At 57.2% G+C, this 25171-nt stretch overlaps 1 protein-coding gene across 4 annotated transcripts in view; it reads right to left on the bottom strand.

The window, feature by feature from the left end:
- Positions 1–1440: 1440 nt before the first annotated feature.
- LOC140903856 (peptide YY-like) overlaps positions 1441–25171 on the bottom strand; it is a 34365-nt gene continuing 10634 nt past the window's right edge. For 3 of the 4 annotated variants that reach the window (XM_073325762.1, XM_073325763.1, XM_073325761.1), the window contains exons 2-4: positions 3655–3842; positions 2577–2657; positions 1441–1947 (exon numbers count right to left, since the gene is read on the bottom strand). In XM_073325762.1, the coding sequence (XP_073181863.1) occupies positions 1923–1947; positions 2577–2657; positions 3655–3842 (294 nt within the window). In that variant the 3' untranslated portion in view covers positions 1441–1922. Of the gene's footprint in view, positions 1948–2576; positions 2658–3654; positions 3843–6817; positions 6876–25171 lie in introns of those variants that run through there. The other variant, XM_073325764.1, reaches the window with a different exon arrangement.

Raw genomic sequence — 25171 nt, 5'->3', positions numbered from 1 at the left:
CCCCCTGCCACACATTCCCGACATGCCCATCGTAACTATCTAGCCACCCTCCTGTCCAGCCCCATATCCCTCGATCCCCCACACGCCCATCTCTCTACCCAGCCCCATAACCCTCGATCCCCCCACACTCCCATCTCTCTACCCAGCCCCATAACCCTCGATCCCCCTACACTCCCAGTTCTCTATCCAGCCCCATATCCCTCGATCCCCCTACACTCCCATCTCTCTACCCAGCCCCATAACCCTTAATCCCCCTACACTCCCATCTCTCTATCCAGCCCCATATCCCTCGATCCCCCTACACTCCCATCTCTCTACCAAGCCCCATATCCCTCGATCCCCCTACACTCCCATCTCTCTACCCAGCCCCATAACCCTCAATCCCCCTACACTCCCATCTCTCTATCCAGCCCCATATCCCTCGATCCCCCTACACTCCCATCTCTCTACCCAGCCCCATAACTCTCGATCCCCCTACACTCCCATCTCTCTGTCCAGCCCCATATCCCTCTATCCAGCCCCATATCCCTCAATTCCCCTACACTCCCATCTCTCTACCCAGCCCCATATCCCTCTATCCCCCTACACTCCCATCTCTCTACCCAGCCCCATATCCCTTGATCCCCCTACACTCCCATCGCTCTATCCAGTCCCATATCCCTCTATCCATCCCGATATCCCTCTGTCCCCCACACTCCCATCTCTCTACCCAGCCCCATATCCCTCGATCCCCCTACACTCCATCGCTCTATCCAGCCCCATATCCCTCTATCCCCCTACACTCCCATCTTTCTATCCAGCCCCATATCCATCAATCCCCCTACACTCCCATCTCTCTATCCAGCCCCATATCCCTCTATCCCCCTACACTCCCATCTCGCTATCCAGCCCCATATCCCTCTATCCCCCTACATTCCCATCTCGCTATCCAGCCCCATATCCCTCTATCCCCTCACACTCCCATCTCTCTATCCAGCCCCATATCCCTCTATCCCCCTACACTCCCATCTCGCTATCCAGCCCCATATCCCTCTATCCCCCTACATTCCCATCTCTCTATCCAGCCCCATATCCCTCTATCCCCCCACACTCCCATCTCTCTATCCAGCCCCATATCCATCGATCCCCCCACACTCCCATCTCTCTACACATATTCATCTATCCCCATACACACCCATCTAATCTATCTAGCCATCCCCATATTTGTCTGTCTATCCCCATCCATCCATCTCCAGACGCACCTGTCTAATCTCTCTGTCTATCTACCCCCCCCTTCCCAAACACACCCATCTCTCTCTCTGTGTTATTAAGTTGGTGCTGTGGGACCTGACAGCTTCCATCCAGCCCTTCCACCCATCTGACCTTTCTTTTAACCCCGGGTTCCCGGCCCTGCGGCCTTTGCTGGGGAGGGACAGAAACACTCCAGACGTGGGTTGTTTCCATCAACTTGCTCTTTATTATGGAGGCAGAGACCAGAGGCTCCACTGGAAATATATATATATAAATGATGTACAAAATAAAATCAACCCGATTCGGGGGGAGAGCGAGGGGTCGGGATCCAGCCGCTCAGACTGGCCACTGCACACAGACATCATTACAACGACAACCCAGAGAGGCCCCCCCTGCCCCGCGCCCCCAGGGCCCACATCCATCTCTGTGACCCCCGCCGTGGGGTTGGGGGGCGGTCCACAGCACCGAGCACGGCGATGCAGCCTCTCCAGGTGCTGTACGGGAGGGAGGCCTCGGTGCCTCGGAGGGGGCTGGGGTGGGGCTGGGGAGGGGGCCAGGAAAGAGTGGGGGGGGGAGGGAAGACCCTCTTTGCAGAGAGATTTCCAGCTCCTCAGGGTTCAATTAAAAACGCAAATGACACCAAAAGATTCGGAACATTTAAAAAGAGACTGGGGGGGGGAGCAGGGAGCCCGTCACCATAGGTAGGAGTCCTCGTACCTGCCGGAGAGAGTGGGGAGTTAGACACTGGGGCAAGGTCAGGCAGAGCCCCCCCCTCCCCACCAGCCCCCTCCTCAAGCTCTGCCCCCTCAGCCTTATCCCCATCTCTCCCTCCTCCCCACAGAGCAGCCAGTCGCTGACCCCCACCAGCAGGGAGGAGGCAACCCCCCCCCAATTCCGCCACTGGGACACGCTTTTCCCTTCCCCCAACCTACAGGGTGGGCAGGGCCAGCCTGGCGGTCAGGAGAGGGGTTGGGGAGGGGTTGGGGCATATGGGGATCACCCCTCCCTGTACCCCAGCGTAGCCCCCCCCCCTTCAACCTGTACCATTCACGTCAGACCCGAGCCATGGAGTTTGGATCCGGATTCCAAGTCCCCTCACTGAGGGGGTCCAGTCTGGGAAAGGGGCGGGGGTTGATCCAGCCCCTAGGGGCCATCGGCTCCAGATGTCTGCTCAGGTTTAGGTCCCAGGAGCAGCCAGTTCCCAGGGGGTGGTGTAGGACAATGCGGGGTGCTCAGACCACAGCATGGACAGGGCCCCAGTGCATCCCCTGCCACCCTGGAGGTCGGGGGGGGGGGACTGCTGACTTTGGAGCAAAGGGAACCCCAGAGGCCAGGGGCGCGCTCACCGCGATCTGTCGGCGTGGTCACTGCTGTCCCCGAAGAGCAGCTCGGACATCAAGGCCTCGGGGCTGGATCTCTTCCCATACCTGGGGAGCGGTTAAACAGAGCACTGGGTTCACGGACGCCGCCTGGCCGGGGCAGGCCCCAGAGCCCAGCATCCTCCCGGCTACTCAGAAAGGGGGGAAGGGGCACGGATGGGGGGCAGATGGGATCAGTGAGAGGAGTGTGCCAGGGCACGGGGGAAGAGGGGCACAAGGCATGGGGAGTTGTCTGAGTGTGCGTGGGCAGTGCGAGTGTATGGAGAGGGCTGGGGGGGGGGCGTCTTAGTGTGTGGAAAGGGCTGGGTGGGGGGGATGTGCAAGTGAGGGGCTAGGGGCCTGGCAGAGGAGCGTTGCAAGCAGTCCCCTCTGGTTTGCAATTAGCCCCTGGCTAACGGGCTCCTGCGGGGCAAGCTGCGTTGATGGAGCTGGTGCTTAATGTCCTGTTTCATGGCTGCCGTCTTCACTGTGCTCCTCAAAGGACCCCCCAGGGGCCAGGGGACCCAGCAGCCTGCCTCTTCCACGGGCTACACTGGGAGATTATCCAGGGCAGACAGAGAATAAAACTCACGATTCTCGCTGGAGTGAGAACACGGAGCTGGGAATGACGCCGCAGACCCAGATCTGGCTGCAAATGGGGGCTAGGGGAATAAACGCCTGCCCCATTCAGGCACATACCCACACAAGGAAAAAACCCAGGCAAAGTCATGCACAAAGACCCACATTTGTGCATAACTGTCCGTGCTCAAAAAGACACACACGCATCACCACCCACAGGGCGCAGACTTGTGCAGAGACACCCCGGGCTTGTGCACAAACATGCCCCCCACCACCGGGCACCCGACCCGGCAACCCCTGGGCACAAACACAGACTCTCCTGCACAAAACCCGTGAGATTCCTGCACGGCAAAACCACACACACACCTACAGACCCCCGCGCTGGCCCATGCCCAAACCCGGACACCCGTGGCCAGACGCACGGACACACCCGCGCAGGGCGTGGACAAACACAAACGCGTGCCCAGCCCAAGCCGCCCACACGCACCGCTGCCTCGTCACTAGGTTGATGTAATGCCGAAGGGCAGAGAAGTATTTGGCCATTTCTTCCGGGGAGGCGTCGTCTCCGGGGTTCTCTGGTTTCGGGGGGTAGGCCTCCACCAGCGCCCCCAAGCAGAACAGCACGCAGAGGGTCACGGCAACCAGCATGGGCCAGAGCTTCGCAGAGGCGACCATCTGAGAGCAGGGCAAAAAACGGGGTGAACACGCCGTGCGAATATAGACATGGCCCCTGCCACCCTCTCCACTGACCCCTGCTGGGCAGCTGCGTTTCTATGGGGAAGGGGTTGCTGCCAGTCCAAGGACCCAAATAAAAGTGGTCCTGAACTTCACGAATCTCCAAGGTTCTGGCTGGGGGCACAGGTTCACCTGCCCGCCCCTCACCCTAAGGCCAACACACCCTGTTGTCTTGTTTGAATCAGGAGAGCTGGGCTCTGCCACCGATCTGCTGGATTACCTTGGGCAAGTCACTTCCCTTCTGTGTGCCTCTTTCCCCTCCCATGCTTTGTGTGTCTATTTCGATTGGAAGTCCTGCCTCTCAGGAGCCCGTCCATGGCTGGGGCTGCTAGATGTTGCTATACAAATAGGAATGGCTGCCCAGCTGCAATCATGTCCCATCCCCTATGGGACACTGATCCTTCCCAGTTCCTTAGAGGACTGTGTGCTCATTTGCTGAGACATCCAGCCCAGGGGACATTTCCATGTACCAAGGAGGGGGACAACCCATCGGCCCTGTTCTTCTCCTGCAAACGCACAGGGCAGCTGAGCTGCTGAGCATCCTGATCCCAGATTCTGGTCCCCCTTCTGATTCCTGACCTCCAGCTCCCTGTGGTCCCCCACAGGACCTGCCGTTCATCCCTACAGGTTTGCACCTCCTGGGTGGAAGTCTCCTCTCATTCAGGCTGGGCAGGCCCCCCCCCCCCCCCAGGGCTACGTGGTTGTAACCAAGAGGTAAATTTGGCCTGCTGTGTCACCACACAGAAAGCTGGGACTTTCAAAGGAGCCCGAATGAAGTGCCCAGCTCCCTCTGGCATCCCATAAACAAGTCACTCTTCCACCTCCCCAAAGCAGCCAGCTCTGGGGTGGAACACAGCAGCTGTTCAACACGAAAAGCCTGATTCTGCTGTCACCTATGCCATTGTAACAGCATTAACTTCCGTGGCATTACTCCTGATTTACACCAGGGCAGCGAAGCTCAGACTCTGGCCCTACATTTCCATTTCCCGTCTGTATTACAGGGGGGTAGATACACTGATATTTGGCATAGTGCTTCGAAGCGGTAAAGCTAAGACTCCAGACCACCATCCATATTCATTCATTTATGCACCCAGGCTTAACGAGACGAACGCCGCATTCAGGACCAGACTCTGAGCTCAGTTACGCCCCTGCAAATCAGCCACAGAAGATAATGAGTTACACTGGTCCAAATGCACCCAAGTCCCTACTAGTCTGTGTGCGTCCATAGAGTCGCAGTGTTATTTCTACCACCCTCTTTGCACGCCTGCCGCTGTACAGATGAAAGAGATGGGGCCCTTTTGTGTCTATGTCTGCATGTGCAGGCCCGTCTCTAGATCTGCATTGCCATTGGGTGTGTGTGCGATGGACGGGAGGAGAGAGTCTTTCCGTTGTGTTTCCCTGCTGCATACATACTGTAAAGACCGGGGCGGGGGAGGGGGGGCGGTTTCTAGACGATGCCCCTGAAATCAAGTGTCTAAAAGCAACTCGACAGAGGCAGGCTTCCCCCCACTGATTCTAAGGGCATCATGCCAGGGCTGAGGTCGGCCCTGCCACACTGGCTTCCCTTTAGTAAGCATGAGACCCATCTACGTGTTCCCCGACCCACCTTCCTGGAAATGTGAAGAGATGGCTACTCAGCCCCCTAACTGAGACCCTGTATCGCCCTCCGCTGACAGCCCCCCTCGCTCATCAGACACCGCTCCCTGGGGAATAATGAACTGAGACCCAAAGCAGGAGAGATTTGGGGGCGGGGAGGGGGAGGGAAAGCAAGATGCCCCTCAAACCCTCCTCTTTATGCCCCCCATTCCCTCCTCCCCAGGCTTTCCTTATTATTATGATTGATATTTTGCTGGCCCTGAGCACAGCCCAACACCCCCGTTGTGCCAAATGGTGTTCATCAGGGGTTCTCAACCTGGGGGTCGGGACCCCTCAGGGGAGTCGTGAGGTTATTACGTAGGGGGTCACGAGCTGTCAGCCTCCACCCCAAACCCTGCTTTACATCCAGCATTTATAATGGTGTTAAATATATTAAAAAGTGTTTTTAATTTATAAGGCGGGGGGTCGCACTCAGAGGCTTGCTAGTTGAAAGGGGTCACCAGTACAAAAGTTTGAGAACCCCGGGTTATTAGGTGTATTACGGTAGCACCTAAGAGCCCTAGGCATGGCCCAGGACCCAGAGTGCCAAGTGCTGCGCATTATGATGTTAATTATGGTAGCACCTAGGAGGCCCAGGACCCCAGAGTGCCAGGTGCTGCACGTTATTAGGTGTATTACGGTAGCACCTAGGAGGCCCAGGACCCCAGAGTGCCAGGCACTGCACATTATTAGGTGTATTACGGTAGCACCTAGGAGGCCCAGGACCCCAGAGTGCCAGGTGCTGCACGTTATTAGGTGTATTATGGTAGCACCTAGGAGGCCCAGGACCCCAGAGTGCCAGGTGCTGCACATTATTAGGTGTATTACGGTAGCACCTAGGAGGCCCAGGACCCCAGAGTGCCAGGTGCTGCACGTTATTAGGTGTATTACGGTAGCACCTAGGAGGCCCAGGACCCCAGAGTGCCAGGTGCTGCACATTATTAGGTGTATTACGGTAGCACCTAGAAGGCCCAGGACCCCAGAGCGCCAGGCGCTGCACGTTCCCACTGTGCTTGGCCAGTAACTCCCAGGGCCACCCCTGCCCCGGAAGCTGATGGGAGTGAGAGACTCGGGGCCGACCCCCCTCCTCACCCAGTCGAACTGGGATGGCCCCAAACAATGGGGGTCTCTCCGCTTCCCTTGGGGAGGTCATGCCGCCACCCACAACCTCCCTCTTTGCTCAGCTTATCCCTGACTGGGGGCAAACTGACCCCACCCCAGCTCCCCACCCCCAAGGGAAGCGCCTGGCCCCAAGCTAAGCCCCTGGCCGAGCTACTCACCGCGGGCAGGCGTCGGGGCGCAGGAGGTACAGAGAGGTGCGGGTGTCAGGATGGGAGAACCTGGAGCTTCCAGTCCCTCTTGCTGCTCTCACCGCTCTGGCTGCTCTGGCTGCTCACCACCCAGGGGCTTTATAGCCCTGCTGGCTCGGGGAAGTAAGGAAGGAGGAAGGCTCCTCCCTCATCCTCTCTCCCTCCCCTTAGCAGTCACTGATCAATGTACTGCCATCAGCCATCCTTGAGCCTCCCCAAGGAGAGCAGGGTCCATGCCAAGGGAGGGGGGCACTGGGATGAGTCCTAGGGAGGCTGGCTGAGAAGCTTCCCTTTGTAAAGGACACGGGGGTCGGGGGAGAGAGACGGTTGGAGCCTGCTGTGGGACTGTCTCCACGATGGCTGGGTGCTGCGGGCGGGCACGGATCAGAACAGGAGAGGGTGGGGGTAGCGGTGCAACAGTGTTTGGACTCCGGAGTCCAGGGGGATGTAGCAGCGAGATTCATTCGGGGTCCCCTGGCAGAGTTGGGGGGGCTAGCCCCGGTGTCCTGGCCAAACCCCCACATCTTCTCTGCATCAGATTCCCACCGTCATCCCAACTGGACCCTCACGCCCTGTCCCAAACTGTTATGTAGCGCTGATCAACAGCCGCCGTGTTCCAGCCTAGAGGTGGCTGCACTTCAGTGGTGGGTGAAGTGATTCTGGTTGGGCGGTGGGGTGGGCAGAGTGACTGGCCCGATCTGTAAGGGGGTCACTCAGTACAATCACGCAATAACATCAGTACAGATAGATAGGAGATGATGGAAGGAAGGAGTTGGAATGATAGATGGACAGAAAGATAAATGAACAGAGACAGACAGCAGTCAAAGGAGATTCTCTGTTGACCAATATATAGCTCAGGGGTAGGCAAACTTTTTGGCCTGAGGGCCACATCTGGGTATGGAAATTGTATGGCAGGCCATGAATGCTCACAAAATTGGGGGTTGGGGTGCGGGAGGAGGTGAGGGATCTGGCTGGCAAGGGGTTCGGAGGGCAGGAGGGGGATCAGGGCTGGGGCAGGGAGTTGGGGCATGGGGGAGGGCGTCAGGGGTGCAGGCTCCGGGTGGCGCTTACCTCAAGCAGCTCCCAGAAGCAGCGGCATGTCCCCCCTCCGGCCGCCCTTGAGGGCCAAATTAAAACGTCTGGAGGGCCGGATGTGCCCCCCGGGCCGTAGTCTGCCCACCCCTGATATAGCTGGTGAGCTATTCAAATTCTGTGTCTTTGTTCATCTCAATCCTTTCTTTCTTTCTTTTCAATAATCTATTTCAACTCCAATTTGCCTCGCGGTCCATCTCAATCTTTCTTCTTCTTTCTGCCGTAGACAGACAGACAGACAGCTGCACGACCAGCTCCTCCAATGCTCATTCTCACCTCTCTTCGCCAGGACCAGCCAGAAACTCAACCCCTGTGTTCCCAGAATGCCAGGACTGGAGGGTGTTTCCGTGTGACCTTACAAGCTTAGGAGTGTCCGCAGAGCTACAGAACATGGAGTGGGGTAGGACAAAGGTTTTGTTGCTGGGTATTTCGACTCTTTGGGGCAGGGCCTTTTCGTTGTGGGTCTGTGCTAGACCCAGCCAATGGGGGCCCGATCCCTATTTGGGGATCTCTCGCTGCTAGAATAATATATAATAATACCCGGTGGGCACTTTATTCTCCTGCCGTGATGCCGCGGGGGAGCTATGCCAGGGGTCCCAGCCGAACACCGCTAGCCCCTTGGCCCTGTACCAGCCCAGCGCGTATTCTGTATGTGCCACGTATTCTGGACCCGTCTTCAAAGCATGTGACCGGTGCCACTTTCCAAACCCTGGCAAGCCAAGATTGCCGCAATAACCTGAATCCAACCGGCCTGGCCTGGAGGGAGGGGGAAAAAAAACCCTAATTCCCCTTTTCTACATCAAACCCTTTCATGACTGGAAAATCTCATTTCTCCTGGCCTGCTGAGTGCTGTTCCAAAGGGGAAATTCCCCCTCCCCACCAGGATGGGGCATTAATTTCTAGCCCTGATGCCTCATGAGATATGGCCCCTCGATCTTGTCCATGATCCAAGACTGCCCATTGCTGGGCGGATTCGACATTTCAGGGTCAAAGGGAAAGATTTGGGGGAAGGGGAGCTGTTTGCAGCTGCTTGGGAATTGCAGCGTTAGGCTAGGACGGCAGGGGCAGCCGGGTATGTCTAAACACGCTGCGATCACCCCGCCTCGTGGCTGTACGGACACCCCTGTGCCGTACCCCAGACCGGGCTGCACCGGTGGGCAGAGTGCAGGTGACACGGATGGAGATGAATGCCGAGCACCACGTGGCTCGGTCGTTTGTCCCCACCCCGATCTACACAGGTCACGGCTCGCTCCACACAAGGCTGTTTGGGGGACAATGCCAGTGGAGGGGAGGGGGGAGGCGGGAGCGGCTATAAATAAGCAGCGGTGCGGACGTAGTGACTCAGCGGCGGAGGAGAAAGGAGGACAGGAACATAAAAGGCAAACGCTCCAAAACGGCTTACATAAGGCAAACAGTTATGACACTGGCTTCAACTTCCTGCTTTGCCGCTGACTCCCTGGGTGACCTTGAGCAAGTCACTTAGACCCGGATCCTCAAAGGGATTTAGGTGCTGAACGCCCATGGGAGTTAGGTGCCTAGACACCTTTGAGAATCTGGGCCTCAGGCTCTCTTTGCCTCAGGTTCCCATCTGTACAATGGGGATAAAACCATTGTCTTGCTTGGGGGGGAGGTGTCAGGATAACGCCATTGATTCTGGGGGATATGCTTGGAGCCATGTCATCAATGTGGAAGAAAGGGTCCGGGGTGGAGATCATAGACAGAGCGAGCAGCCTCTGGGCTCAGTAGTGCTTCCTGCTATTCAAACACCTAGCAAGAGACAGTCCCTGCCCCCAAACAGTTTCCAGCTGAAATAGATGAGACAGGCACAAGCTCAGGCAGGGAAACTGAGTCACGGAATAAGGGACTTGCTCAAGGCCACACGCTCAATGAGTGGCAGAGGTGAGACTAGAACCCAGGTCACTGCCCTAGCCATTGGACCACACTGCCACTTGGGAAAGCCCTGGGGAAATTCACTGGGGATCTGCCCTGGGTATTGACCCAACCAGCCACGGGGGCGCCATTGACACGGGAACAGAGCTGGCGTGCTCACCTAGCCAGCCACAGTAAATATTTACAAGACACACGGCGCAGCTCCCTGACTCCTGCAGCCGGAGAGCTGGCGTCTGCCATGCAGGGGAGCACATGGTCAGGGGCATGAACTCTCCATCCTTGGGTGGAAGAGACCGGGCAGTGGCTCAGTGAGCTTTCCCAAATCCCAGCCATGGGAGGGCTGCAGCGCCCGGAGCCTGGGCCACCTCCCCTAGAGCCTGGCTGAGTGACCCCCTCCAATAGCCCAGCACCTGGGACAGTGGCCTCAGGATGGCCAATTCTGCACAGCCAGCTGGGCCCCAGGGGAGAGGCCTCAGGGGGTTACCCTGACTGCTCAGCACAGGGACGGCAGGGGTGGGGGATCAGCCCCCTGACACCATCCTTGCCACGCGCCCTGCCGGCAAAGGCAGCCACGGCACCAGGGAGCCGGCGTGTCACTGCGCAGCGTGCCGCTCCCTGGGCGTCCGTCCGTATCCTTTGACGGATTCAGGCCGTGGGTCCTTGTCTGGCCCAGTACAAGCTGCACCTTCCAGCAGGCTCCGCACCCTCCCTCTCCATCCCCATCCCCATCCCCTGGGCATTGCTTATGCAGAGCAGGAAGCCAAGGAGAGTCAGGGACTGCGCAATCTGCCTCCCGGGCCAGTCTGTACTGCAGGGGGTCCGGGGGGCGGAGGGGGCTTAGCCAAGGAACCCCAGCACCCAGATCCCCACAGCTGCTCCCCTGATCCTCGGGGCTGGTTTAGTCAGAGCCACCTCCGGGCTGCTCTAGCCTACGCCAGCTTGCAATGACCCCATACAGGCCATTCCTCTTGCCACAGACCCTGCACCGTCTCACACACCAGAGAAATCCCTGCCCCCAGCTACTGAGCTGGGGGCAGCTTTATGGGCTCTGGACTGGGACTCAGAGAGGTGGGTTCTCGTCCTGTCTTGGCTGCCCAGTGAGCTTGGCTGAGTCACTTCCCCATGCTGTGCCTCAGTTTTCCCAGCTGTGAAATGGGGAATAGCGATCCTGTCCTCCGTTGTAAAGTGCTGTGGGCTCTAGGGGTGGAAAGGGCTGCACTGGAACAATTATAACTGGAGGTGAGGAGCTGGCCCTAGGTATCCGGAAGGCTGCTCTGTTACACTTCAAGTGTCTCAGCCCTTGGGGAGCTGCTAGAACCCCCACTGGTGATAGCTGAACATCTCCCCGCTCCCCGGCTGCCAACTTAGAATAACCCCCAGCCCATTTTTATCAAATCATGTTTTTATAGCAGTGCCTGGAGATCAGACCTGCTGGGACCTCTTTGTGCCAGGTGCTGTACAAACACAGAGTCCCTGCCCAGCACAGCTAACAACTGGGGCAGGGGAGAGGGAGAGAACAAGAAACCCCAAGCTCTTCCTTAGCTCTTCCCAGCAGTAGATCTCAAAGCACTTTACAAAGGGGAATAATGACACTGGTCTCTTTTTTACAGGTGGGGAAACTGAGGCAGGAGGATGACATGACTTGCCCAAGGCCACACAAGCGGCCAGTAGCAGAGCCAGGAATAGAACGCAGGTCTTCTGAGACTCAATTCCCATGGGGTGTGGTGCTGCGGGTTGGACCTTGCCCTAACGCTGTTTGCTGGCACTCCGCTCCGGGGCTGGCGCTCCCTCTCCTTCCACCCACACCAAGTGCTGGATAAAAGTTCATTTAAAAAAAAAATAACCAACATAAAACAAGCTCCGAATGATTTACACACATGTGTGTGCAATCACACACATGGCCAACCAGCTCAGCCCCATAATTAGAAAGGTTAGTGATTAGTTAATTAATCACCGCTCCGCCATCGAATCTCTCATTAAGACTCTGATTATTCTCCAAGAAAGTTTCCTGGTCCAATCAATAGTCATCAAAGTCCCTTTATGGACTGATGAGTTGCCCTTTGCAGCTCAGTTTCATTAAATCCCAACTCGGCATAGGGGAAACTAATTCTTTATGGATTTGGCATTAAGAGCAAGGGGCCGGATCCCGAGAGATTTGCCTCCTTCCCTCTCAGGCAAAATTCTCATTAAAGTCCCAGGGGCGTTTTCCCTGAATATGGACCAGCTAATACATTGGCACCTTGATAGCCCTTATAACAGGATCTCAAGGCAAATTACAGTCATTCCTTGTTACAATCTATTTGGATTTTATTAATTCCAAGGAGCCCCCATCAAGGATCCGGCTGCCCCAGATAGACAGCATCACGGCAGCTCCTCCCCCAAACAGCTCCTCCTCACTCCCTTGAGATTGGTCAATATCATTCCCCCCGCCCCCACTGCGGATGGGTAAACCAAGGCACACAGCGGCTAAGCTGGGCATCTGTCAGACATAGCCACTGTTTTGGAGAGCAAATTGGAGCTAGCTGGCCCAGCTGTGGGGATAGCTTAGAGCCCCGGGGCTGCTTTCATTAGGGCTGGTAATCTGCCCTTTTACAGCCAGGATGCTGGCTAAGCCACTCGAATGCTGATAGTCCTCCAATGCCGTCCCACAGTTCCCCCCGCGCGCCCAGAGGGACAGACAAGTTCATCCACAAGTCACTTGGGAAGAACGACAGAGAGGCTCAGCTTCCCGTGCCGCACAAAGCACCATGGGATACGTCCTCCCCCGAACTCCTAGCAGCACACATGGGGGCGTGCGGCATGGGTGAGGACGCACGCCCCCGGGCAGGGCTTTGCCACGTGGCCACTCGCACCCGGGCAAGGCTCACCTGGGTGCTCAGACCCCAGGGCCGACCATCCGGGCTGCCTGGAGCAACAATGCACCCTAGCTGTAGCAACAGTCGGAGCATTGGCCAAGCTCTCTACCACCACTAAGTAGGTGAGGCCCCAGCTACCCCCACCAGAGTCGTGCCCTCGCTGGCCAGATGACAGGGTCTAGCCTTTGCCTACTGCGCATCCCCCAGTCAGGCTGCAAGAAAGTCTTGCGGTTTTGATTCAACGGTTGCGGCCATAGTTAAAAGTTGCGGCTTCGGTGCAGTCAGACATGAGCATGTCAACGTGGCCCTCGACAGACGCTCCCCTGCGGGGTCTAGTCTCAGCTTGCCCTTCACCCTGGTTCCTGAGGAATGCCAGCCCCCGCCGGGAGTGCCACCCCCGGGCGCTCCCCCCGCACCTTCTTTCAAGACACGCCGGCTACCTTCCAACGCAGGGCAGCAGCCCAGAGGAGACACCACACTCCAAGTTATCGTTTCCACACGAAAACCAGGCCCCACCGTGTTCTTACAGCCCTGCCAATGACGGGGACTCCATCACCTGCCTGGTCCAGTGCTTACCTATCCTTATCCTTAGGAAGTTTTTCCCCAATATCTAACCTAAATCTCTCGTGCTGCAAAGTCAATTGATTCCTTCTTGTCCTACCCTGGGTGGCCATGGAGATCAATTGGTCACCGTCCTCTTTATCACACCCATTTTACGTCTTTGAAGACTGTTATCTTGTCCCTGCTCTGCCTTCTCCTCTCGAGACTAACTATTCCCCTTCCTTTCAACCTTTCTTCACAGGTCACGTTTTCTAATCCTTTTATAACGTGTGTTGATTTTTAGTCAATCCAGATGATTCCCTACAGGCTGAGTCGAAGCTGGAAGTGGGAAAGGAGCTAGACAGACCAGAGAAAAGAAAGAAAAGAAAAGAAACAGAGAGAAGCAACCGCAGGAACTATTCCAGTGGGAATCCTGAGGTGTATAAAGATATATCAATTTGCTAGTATAACAAACAGAGCTGAGTTACCATTGTTTAAGCCACACAGCGCGGATTGTGTGTCACGCTGCATCTGGCCTTCTGTCTGAGCTCCATCGAGAGCCTGTCGTCTGAAGCGGGTCACCTAGAAGCATGGCAGATAGGGTGACCAGACGGCAAATGTGAAGAATCGGGACAGGGTGTGGGGGGCAATAGGAGCCCATATAAGAGAAAGACCCTAAAATGGGGGCTGTCCCTATAAAATAGGGACATCTGGTCACCCTAATGGCAGATGCCCCTTCCCTGCCCTTTGTGGGTTAGGTACCCAGTCCCTGCCAAACTCCAGGCTCGAACCTGAGCCAAGTCAATCACCAGGGTGAGCTGTGGTAAAAGCAAAGGGCAGAGACTTGGATTTCCTGGGCTCTACGACCAGCTCTGGGTGGGAGTAAGGACTAGTGTTCAGAGCAGGCAAACGGAAGCCAGGACTGCTCAGGTCTATTCCCAGCTCAACGTGGTCTAGTGGCTACAGCAGGACAACTGAGTTAGAACCCCAGCTCCACATGGGAATGATGTCTAGTGGTTAGAGCAGGGTCAGGATTCCTAAGTTCTATTCCCACCTCAGCCCTTTCTGTGCCTCAGTTTCCCCTTCTGTAGAACAGAGGTAATGATACCCACCTGCCCCCAGGTGGGGTTGTGAGGTTTAATGAATTAATGTTAGTAAGAAGCTTTGAGACCCCTGGACAGGAGGGGCAGAGAATTATTACGCACGCCAGCCCAAACCAAGTTATTTCTTTATTTCCTATCCCATCATTTTAAGAAGACAGAAGCAAATACTCATTGCCCTCTTCCAAGGCCCTGAGGGGGTTTCTAAGGGTCGAGCCAGCCTGAGCCACGCTGACACATCAGGACCCAGATAAGGATGCAAGACACATGATCCTGAGAGCTGATGTGAGTGCCTGACAAATCGTATCATAGATATCAATTACCAGCCAGCAGCTCTGACAAAGGACATTAAAACCCCCACGAAATAAATAACACCACAGCTTTGCCACAGAGGTAACCCGGAGCTGAACTTTTCTGCCATTTGCTCTAATGGCCCCAGTCGGGAAGCTGAGATTTAAGACATTATATCTCCTCTTGCTGACAGCCCCGGAGTGGGGCTAAAATCAACGAGGGATTGAGAGCTGGGGCCATGTGGAGCATCTCTCTCTCCCACACACACAGCTGGAAATAGACTGAGAGAGGCAGACGCCCTGCGGGTGGGGGGTTCAACAGGTACCGTCGCTCTCTCCGCACACACAGTTATAGCCGAGTGTGTTGGTGTGAGCACACGTGGGAGCACAGAGTGTCTGTGCACATGTGGGTGAGAATGGGGGTGTATGAACAATTGTGAGTCTCTCCCACACATACCTGAACATAGAATCATAGAATATCAAGGTTGGAAGGGACCTCAGGAGCTCATCTAGTCCAACCCCCTGCTCAAAGCAGGACCAATCCCCAATTTTTGCCCCAGATCCCTAAATGGCCCCCTCAAGGATTGAACTCACAACCCTGGGTTTAGCAGGCCAATGCTCAAACCACTGAGCTATCCCTCCATGGACAAGCACATCCATTCTCTCGGGCCCATCCACTCAAACACCCTCAGGTGGCTCAGAGCCTTGTCTGGCTCAGAGGACAAGGAAACGGGGCCACAGACTCAGGAGGGGTCAGCGATGCATACTTGCCTAGGTGCTTGGGATGGCAGGATGTGGCTCCCCTGCGCCCCACAGGCATGTCTCAAACACAAAGGGAAAGCACGTGCTACAGGGCAGATGCAGACACCCTGGGACATGCAGCAAATGGGAGGGTCTCGGGGCACGCCGGCGCTGCAGTCGGGAGCCTGACTGCAGCCCGTGGAGATGTGCGCAAGCTAGCGGTGATCGAGCCGGCTCGAGTAACAACAGCAATGAAGCTGCTGCAACACGCGTTCCCAGGACCCTGGGCACGCACTCAAACAGCGAGCCCGTGCGGTCACACGTCGGACTGCAGTGCGGCAGAGGTGGGCGACGGGCTTGCACAGCAAACCCCCAAATCTATTGCCAACACGGGGGCCCAGTTTGCTGAGCAAATCTGGGCCGGCCGATGGCATCCACAACAACACTCACCTGGAAGGTGGTTGAGCTCTGACCAGCTCACCAGGGAAGTGGAAAATGGTTTGGGCCTGGCCCCAGGAGCAGGCGATAAGTAAGTTCAGGGCCTGCCCAGGTCAGAATCAGGTCTCTGGTTCTGATGCGCCATTTACAAGTGGCACAGCCGGCACCTGGCTTCCCCCACCCGACCTCCGCTGCCCATCCACACTGCTTAGTGTCCCAGCACCCCTCCGCCTGCCTCTGCAGCTAGCGGGGACAGGGCGTCATTCCAGCACACACCGGGCTGTCCCTCTGAGGCACGGTCCCGCTACTTGCCAGCTGCCCTTCGCCTCGGCTGACAGGCACGTCACTGCCCCCCGACCCTCTGTCAGGAAGGATTTGCAGGCCCGGTGCTGGCCTGTCAGAGCAACTCGGAGAAGGGAGCAGCCAGTGTGGGGGCGGGGACATGTGGGACAGGCAGTGCGGGGGGGTGAAGAGACATGTGGATGGCAGAGGGGGAGAGGAGGTGTTTGGGGAGGGACATAAAGGCAGGTTGGGGAGATGCAAGGAGTCGGAGCAGTGGGTCAGTTGGAGAACCTGCCCTGATACTCATCACAGGGCTGGAAATCACATGGCACATGCCTGTATGAAGCCAAAAGTCCTGCCAACCTCCAGTGCAGAGAGATTAATGCTGGGGTCCTGGCCAAATTCAAATGTGGGTAACGTCCATTCAGCCTGCAATACCCCGGCACCCAAATCTCTGATTTCAACTCTCCTGAATTCTTTGCTCCCTGTCCTAACCTATTGTGCAGTGTTCCTGTGGGCTGTTAAACAGCTGCCTAGTCCCACCCCAGAGGTAGCTGCCTTTCAGGAGTAGGCACACATGGGACTTGATGGTGTACAGCTTTGTATGCCAGCTCACTGGGGTGGCACAGCTCGGCAACCAGGTGGTACCGACCTCTCTCACAGAGGATGCTCCCCTGGAAGGTGAAGCCCTGCATCCCACCCCTTGGCCAGGATCTCTACAGCATGGGAGTGGGGTAAAGGCCCCTGGGGCTGGCATGAGATAAAGGGGAGCTGTGAGCCCTCCTGGGCTGTTCTGGGTACCCAGAGAGTTCCTGTGTCGGAGGACAGCTGGGTTTTTCTCAGGGCGCCCGGGCCATCCAGCTGGCACAGCACCCCCAGTCCCTCAGTGGGTGCTTAGGTCGGATCACCACCAGGCCACCTCAGCTTGGCCACCCAGGCTTACCAGGGCTGCTCCCACCCATGCTCCATCTGCCTTTCCCACACGAGCCATCACATGCCTGTCATCTGGTGCCAGGCAGCCCCTGCCAGTCCTGGTATTTACGCTCCTCTGACTCGGAGCCAGAACCGTGCGCCTCGCAAAGGTCAGGAGCAGAGAGTCCGGCTGCCTGGTGCGGAGTGACCCTCCCCTCACCCCGGAGGAGCTCCGGCGCCCAGCCGGGCCTCGCTCCAACCTACAGCCCGGGGCGGCCGAAACCTGGCCAGCCCTGTGAACCGGCACACCCCAGCACGTTCACCCACACAGCTGGGCTCACACACACACACACACCTCGATGCACACCCCTTCTTAATCGCACACACCGTCTTGCACACACACCTGTAAACACAGTCCTTTCCCACCACCCTGCACAAACACAGTCTCACACCCACACAAATTCACACACACCTGCTCTCTCACACACACACACACACACCTGATGCCTTCACACACCCAGACACACAGTCCCTTACACCCCGCCTGTCTATCTCGGGTCTCACTGCAGTGCGGGGCGTGGTGTAGCTGACTGTCACCCCCAAATCGAGACAGACGCACGCCACCCTGTAGGATCTCACACGCACCCCTTCGTGCACGAACAGCCGGGCCCACATGCAGACACTGCACGGGCGGCCTCAGTCACAGCCCTGCCCCCAGAGGCTCGGTCTGGCCCGGGGGTCTGGGCGCCTGAGCGGAGCTGGGTGCCCACTGAAGGATTTCGCCCTGTGTTGCAGGTGCCCGCAGCCCGGGGAGCGGACACGGCCGTCGGGAAGGTCAAATAAAGCCCCAAACACTAGCTCGGCCCAAGTGTCTTTCCGCAGGGCTGGTTGTGTTATCTCAGCCCAAGAGCAAAACGGCTGAGTAAGAACCGCCGGGGGCCTTGCCAGCCCCAGGCAGAGGGGGGCACATCCTTGGCCCTAGGTCACCCCCACTCCAACAGCTTCCTCTTTGCTTTTACAGCCCCACGCCCGCTCAGGCGGGGGCTGGGCAGGGAACCCGGGCTCTCCGCGTCACACCTGGGGCGGAAGGGGAAGCTTTACGCCTTGGCCCAGCGGCTCCGGGAGGGGAAATCAGGCCCCTGCAGCCGAGGGTCTCTAAAGCCAAGGCCAAGGCGTCGGAGGCCAGCCTGAGACCCCTTAGGGATCTGGATTCCGGGAGGTGCTGAGCACCCACCCGTTCACCACCAGGCCCCTTGAAGGCCCCCAAAGTCCCTGTTCAAGAGCTTGGCCCAAGCCCATGAGAGAGGCAGTTGCTGGCTCAGCCATAGGAGCCCTGTTCTCCCGACTGCCTCAGGCAGCTGGCCTGGCCCCAAGCTGTCTGGGGAACCCAGCTCCGGATGGTGTCGATGCTGGATCCCCACTGCCCCAGGCCTCAAAGACCAGCTTTGATCAGAGCGGCCACTCCCGGCTCCCCGGAGCCTCCCTGATCTCCAGCCAGTACCTGCCCTTTCCCTGCCCACGGCCCAGGGGAGGCTGGTGCCCTGCCAGCTGCAATCAGAGCTTATTACCCACCCTGAGCCGCTCCCCTCCTCCCCTCGGCCTCGCCAGACGCCCTCGTCACAGGCGCGGCATCGAACCCCCGTGGGTAACGCATCCCGGGCTGCCGGCCAGCCGGAGCTAGAAGTCAAGAGGAGACGGCATGCTCCCGTGGCAAGGGAAAGGGAACGTGGAGAGGAGATAGTCACCCAGACACCGGCTCTCACTGCCACCATGGTTAGGCCGTAGCCACAGGCCGGCTCGCCTTGGTACGGCTGAGGTTTAGTGTTAGGGGGTGGGCCGGGCTGGAAACCTGGATCCCACGCCTAGAATCTGGGATCTTTTACTGGATCACGGGCCCGCTTGGGTGGGACACTGAGGCAGGAGGGTCTCCTACAGCCCAGTCCCTTGGGGCTGGGGGTCTCTGGCAGCAGGATCTGGAGTCGGAGGCTTCGGCTTGAGGGGCCTCCTGGATGGAGCCTCTCAGATTAGACGGTCCCCAGGCTCAGGGCTCTCAGAGTGGGGTTTCCCGGGATGAAGGACCTTCTCCCCACCAGCCCAGACTGGTGGATAGGGCTGGTGGGGAGCAGGCCAGTTAGCTCCCAGCCTGAGAGAGGGATAGAGACAGACAGGGAGGAAGGAGAGAGGACGGCCCACGCAGGCAGGGCGACGGGGCCGGGGGGGGGAAGATACACAGGGAGCACTGGGCTGTCAGGACAATGCCTGAAGCTGCTCCGCGCCCCAGCCCTGCGCGCACCCCCTGCCAGGGAACATGGAGGATGTTCCCGCCGTGGCCAACATGCCTCATTTCCTCTCTTTGTTCAGTGCGCTGCTGCAATTAGCCACACGCTTGAGCGGACGGCTCCCACCTCGTTACCCAGCAAGCCCCCAGCCAGGGGAACTAGCCACAGGGGGGCCTGGTCCGCGGCTGGGGCTCCCGCAGTCATAAATAATCATCTGGCCACAACGATACAACAGGTTTGATCCAGCCCCCAAAGCCCTGCACTGAACCCCCAACGCCGTGATGTGATCGCCTGCCTGGGAGAAGCCCCGGTGACTTAGGCTGTTCTCCAGAGTCCCTCCGGGCTCTGTGTCCTTTGCTGGGAGGCAGAGAAAGGACTTCCAGTTCCCCCCGCAAGCTCCCTTCCCCCTCCCCTGCCTGGCGCCGGGGGACCCAGTTGGCACGCTGCAGCCGTCTGGAGCTGGAGCCTCTGCCTGGCTGCTGCCAGCTCTGGGAAGCGGACAGAATCCCCAGCTGGTTTCTCATGCGCTCTGGGGTCGGTTTGTTTTTTTGGAAGAGCCTCAAAAGCGGGAAGGACGTGCCGTCCCCAAAGCAGAGATGAGGAGAGCGGTGGGGACCATGGGGGACGTCCCGGCAGGCGGTGCTGAGAAGATAGGCCGCGAAAAAGGGACAAGGACGTCCTGCTCTGTCCAGGGGTGAAAATGAACCCGGGGTCCAGAACCTCAGCTGGTACGGATCCACAGAGCTCCACTAAGTCAATTATTACTCATATGACAGAAGCACTGAGGCCAGGTGCTGGCCCCTGTCAAAGAGACAAGACAGAAGGGGAAGCAGAGGGAAAGCAACATGACCAAGGTCACCCAGCAGGTCAGTGGCAGAGCTGGGACTAGAACAAGCCCTGTGCACTAGACCATGACATCTCCCACAGCCAATGGTGCCACGCAACCTAGCTTAGGTGCAGACCTGGCTCCCAATTGCCGTGGGGGGCAGGGCAGGGCTGTTTTCCCCATTGTACAGAAGGGGAACTGAGGTCCAGAGAGGGGAAGGGCCAGATTTCCAAAGGTGCCTAAAGATGCAGACCGGCACCTAGTGGAACTTCCCAAAGTCCCTAAGCAGGTCAGTTACCTCCATTCCATTGAGACCAATGGGAGTTAGCCTAACCTGCTTAGGTGCCTGGAAAATCCACTAGGTGCCTAAATACCTTGGAACCTCTGGCCCTGTGAGGCGTGTCCAAAATCACCCAGAAACCCTGCAGTGGAACTGAACCCAGGTGTCCGGCTAGCGCCCCACCACAGGACTATGCTCCTCTGCTGATTGACACTGGCTAGCTCAGCCCCATGCTCTGCCATTCGCAGGTCAAGAAGGGAACAGACCCACAGGGATCCCCCCGCCCATAGATCTGGCCCATAAGTCAAAATGAGCTTTAAACCCACTCCAAGGACAGTCTGTCCCTCCCTAGCAAGGCTGACCTGGCATCGGCAGGAGCAGCAGGGACTTTGGGCACTGGACAGACCCTCCCTTTTCTGGGGGTGCCACCCCACATCCTCTCTGCGGGGAACTTCATGGAAAAATTGGCTGGCAGGGCCAGCGCCTCATGCCACTGGACCCCCGCATTGGGTTGCGTTCTCTCTCGCTCAGCCAGAGGCGGGGGGTGGATACCTTCTTCCACCCCATGCAGAGGCAGGGAAGGGAGCCCCAGCCCACGAGCAGGGCTCTCTCCATTTGAGGAAGGTCCGGCACTGGGTGCCACCTTGAATTTTTCCAGTCCATTTCCTAACCCAACAGCGCCACTCACTCAAGAGCGGTGGGGGTGGGGGGGGGGCGACGGCGACAGGCCAGGGGTCTATCCCGACTCCCAGCCTCCCCCAGCTCTGCCAGGGCCCCTCTATCCTGATGATCAGTCCCCCATCCCCCCCCTGCTCTGCCAGGGCCCCTCTATCCCAACTCCCAGCCCCCTCACCCTCCCAGCTCTGCCAGGGCCCCTCTATCCTGATGATCAGTCCCGTCCCCCCCCAGCTCTGCCAGGGCCCCTCTATCCTGATGATCAGTCCCCCATCCTCCCCCAGCTCTGCCAGGGCCCCTCTATCCTGATGATCAGTCCCCCCCCAGCTCTGCCAGGGCCCCTCTATCCCGATGATCAGTCCCCCGTCCCCCCCAGCTCTGCCAGGGCCCCTCCCTCCGAACCTGCAGCCTCCTAAGGATCCAGGAGCCAACCACAGCAGGCCTTGACACCCTAACACTGGAAATGAGCAGCTCTAACCAGAAACAAGGTAAGAAACAGCAACTGCTGCTACCTGCCATCCGGGAGTCCTAGGTCCTCTCTGCCGTTTGGGACTCTATTACTAACCCCAGTCATTGCACCTGGGGGCCCAGCAATCAGCTGGGGTCCACCTGGAGCCGAGCCCGCGCTGAGTACACCTGAGCGGGGGAACTATTGATGAAGGCTCCCCTGGCCCACCAGAGCCCCCGCTTTTCATCTCGGAACCCCCAGGGACCTTTCAGAGGCAATCCGAGAAGGGAGGGGGCTGGGGCAAAGTTATTTACGCAATCACACCAAATCAATGCTCTTTTCTCCTTTTTTGTTAAGTCATTAAGTACTAATTTGAGCCAGAAGCTCAATCAATGGGAAGAAGAAACGGGCACCACGGGAGGAGGGAAGGCCTGGGAGGGGAGCGTGATTCCGAGCTGCCGGAGGAAGCAGGAGCCATACAGGCAGGACGGGGGTAGATTCAGGCTGCAATACTTAAGCCAGGTCTACACTTAAAAATTCAACCGACCTAGCCACGTCGCTCAGGGCTGTGAAAAAATTCCCGCCCTGAGTGCTAGGGTTAGATGCAGCCAGGTTGGTGGAATAATTCTTCCGTAAACCAGCTACCGCCTCTCGGAGAGGTGAGTTAATTGCACGGAGGTTGTGAAGGCCAAGACCATAACAGGGTTCAAAAAAGAACTAGATAAGTTCCTGGAGGATCGGTCCATCAATGGCTATTAGCCAGGATGGGAGGGAGGGTGTCCCTAGCCTCTGTTTGCCAGAAGCGGGGAATGGGCAGCAGGGGATGGATCACTTGATGATTCTCTGGTCTGTTCATTCCCTCCAGGGCACCTGGCATTGGCCGCTGTCGGAAGACAGGATACTGGGCTAGATGGACCTTTGGTCTGACCCAGTAGGGCCGTTCTTATGATGGAAAAACCTTCCATCGATGTAGGAAGCATGTAGCTAGGCCCTTAGCTCTTCCATTGGGCTTTTCAGCCATAGATCTCAACGCTCTTTAGAAAGGAAGCTCAGTACCCCCGACCCCATTTGACAGATGGGGAAACTGAGGCACCAAGCGAGTGGGCATTACTTGCCCAAGGTCACACATACAGCTGGTCGGGGGAGGGGGGAAATCGACCAAAAAGTTTTTTTGGGGGGGAGGAGGGGAGGCGGGGCAGTGCAGGGGTGTGCCCTGCAAATGGCAACACAGTTCCACGGATGCCCCTACTTCCCCCTTCCCCCCGCTTTTCCCCACACTGCGACTGCTGTCCCACTCTGGGCACGCCCCCTGCTCCTGTATCTCCGCTCACTCCCCGTCACACACTCACAGAGCTCTACCAACACATCTAAGCCCTGACACACACACACACACACACTCCACCCCCAAGTACTGAGGTCCCAGGCCGAGCCTGCCTGGAAAGCCACCAGCAATGCCAAACCGCGGAGTGGCAGGACGGGACTGTCAAAACTAACCTGGCCCCCCAGAATTCAAAGCAACCAAGTTCTCTGGAAGGGACAGGCTGGTGCACTGCCCATGTGTTGCTTGCAATGGCTACCTATTAGAAAAAAAAAACCACTAAAGCCTGAAATCCAACCCCACAGCATCCGAGCCCCTCACAATTTTCAATGCATTTAGCCTCAGAACCCCCAGAGGACATGAGACCGAGGGGAAACTGAGGCACAGAAAGGCTAAGAGATTTGCCTCTAGTCACACGGGCCTCTCAAGCTGTAGGCAAGTGCCCTAACCATCAGGCATCACCGCCAGCGCGGGTTCAGTGGGAGCCATAAGATGGGGAGTGAACTACGCTGTGAGCCCAGCAATTTACATCCCAAGCAGGCAGAGCGGCTCAGTGTGTGACAGAGACATAAGTCCATTTCCTGGCGCATTTCCCCTTGCACACACACTTCCCCCATATCAGAAGGGCTAATGCACCTTGAGAGACCAATAAAAAGGTTTGTGTCCTATGAAGTGGCATCTGTTTAAACTGAATTTGGGCTGCAGTGTACACAGCGGCAGCGGGCGGGGGGGGGGGGGGGGGTCTGGCTAATTCACTCCCTTATCTTGTTTAAACAAGTGCCTAGCCCCAAATTGATCGGTTAAGGAGGTTCCGGGACAAGGGTATTTTTTACACAGATTAAACTGATTGCTATTGATGTCCGTTAGCCAAAGAGAACACTCGCGCTTTCTTCCCTGGGTGTTTTATCTTATCGCCACATCAGAGTCGGGGTGGGGGGGTCACACTCCCAGACAGGTGGAGCTGAATGTTAAAGGGTTCAACACACCGTAATCGAGGACCCTAGTTTCCGAAGAACTCGGCTCCTAATGAAGCCCGTCCATCAGGACCGGCCCCTCAGCACATTGGGGACCATGCAGAGTTGCTCAAAAAACATCCATTGGTTACTGCAAAGCTTTGGGAAAGTTGCCCTTTCTTTCCACTTGAAATTTCCTGAGGACATTATTCAGTTTGGCCCCGAAAAAGCGGCCACCGGGGGAGGGTGACTCCGTTTAACGGCCAGGACAGAGTGAATGAAACAGGGAGCAGTCACAGCCCCGAGAAGTCTTTGGAACATCAAGGAGGAAGGTCAGAGCTGCAACCCCAAACACCCAAAGTCTACTGGCCCAGAAAGACACTCAAACCAGCTTGGCCTCCTGAGGATGCCAGACGCCTTCTCCACCACACACTCCCTAATCACTGGCTTCCCAAGTGAATCTGGTTTCCATTGGGGTGTAAGCTACAAAAAAGTCAATGGATCCACCCTCATTTACACCTGCGGTCTGATTCCCTGTTCTCATAATGGGAACTGGTCAGAAAATAGATTTTCCATTCTGGGAAACATCTGAAGATTGGGGAGGGGAGGGAGTGGAATTCGCCCGGCATTGGGCCCAAAAGCCAAAATTTCCACACTTTCCATTAAATGAAATTCCAAACAAAAGTAATCCCTGTTTCCGGGCAATTGAAATGTTTCGTTTGGATTTCGACTCCTATGGGCGCCCGCATGGCGAATACGTTTCACAATGAAAAAGGCAAACTTTTTTCATTCCACAAGCATTTTGACATTTTCTAAACTTTCGTCCCCAATTTGGTTCCCCGTGAACTTACATCAGAATCAACGCGACTTTGAGAAGCAAAACAAATGACCCAGTTTAATCGAACAAGCGTTTTCCAGGACCAAACTGCGGAGAGGAACATTTTCCGACCTGGCTTTGGAGATCCGCTTGGGGCACTGTCCCAACAAACTTCCAGGGGAGCCGTCAGACCCCGAAGCAAACCCCTGGGGAATCTCCAATCCATACGCAGAGGGTGAATCCTGCAGTACCAGTGACTTCCATAGAAGTTTGGCTGGAATAAGAACTGAGCAAGGACCTTTGAGACTGGCTCAAAGAATCCGCAGCTGGGAAAGACCAGCAAGGGCACTTGTCTCCTACAGAGCAGGTCCCTGCAGCATCTTCTCCCGTGCCAGTGATGGCAGGGTCCCACCATCCCCTCTGCACCAGTGTGAAACCTCCAGGGATGCCAGGAATCAGGGCCTGCAGCTAAGCCTGGGGCCGGCTGATTGCTCCTGTGACTGCCTGGTTCCCAGCCTTGCTCCAGTCCGGCCGAGCCCGACTCCTGGCCTCTGACCACCACTGCTCCAACCGCTAGGCCTGACCACC

Source organism: Lepidochelys kempii, chromosome 27, assembly GCF_965140265.1.
Source record: "Lepidochelys kempii isolate rLepKem1 chromosome 27, rLepKem1.hap2, whole genome shotgun sequence".
NCBI lineage: Eukaryota > Metazoa > Chordata > Testudines > Cheloniidae > Lepidochelys > Lepidochelys kempii.
This window is presented reverse-complemented; position numbering and strand designations above follow the sequence as displayed.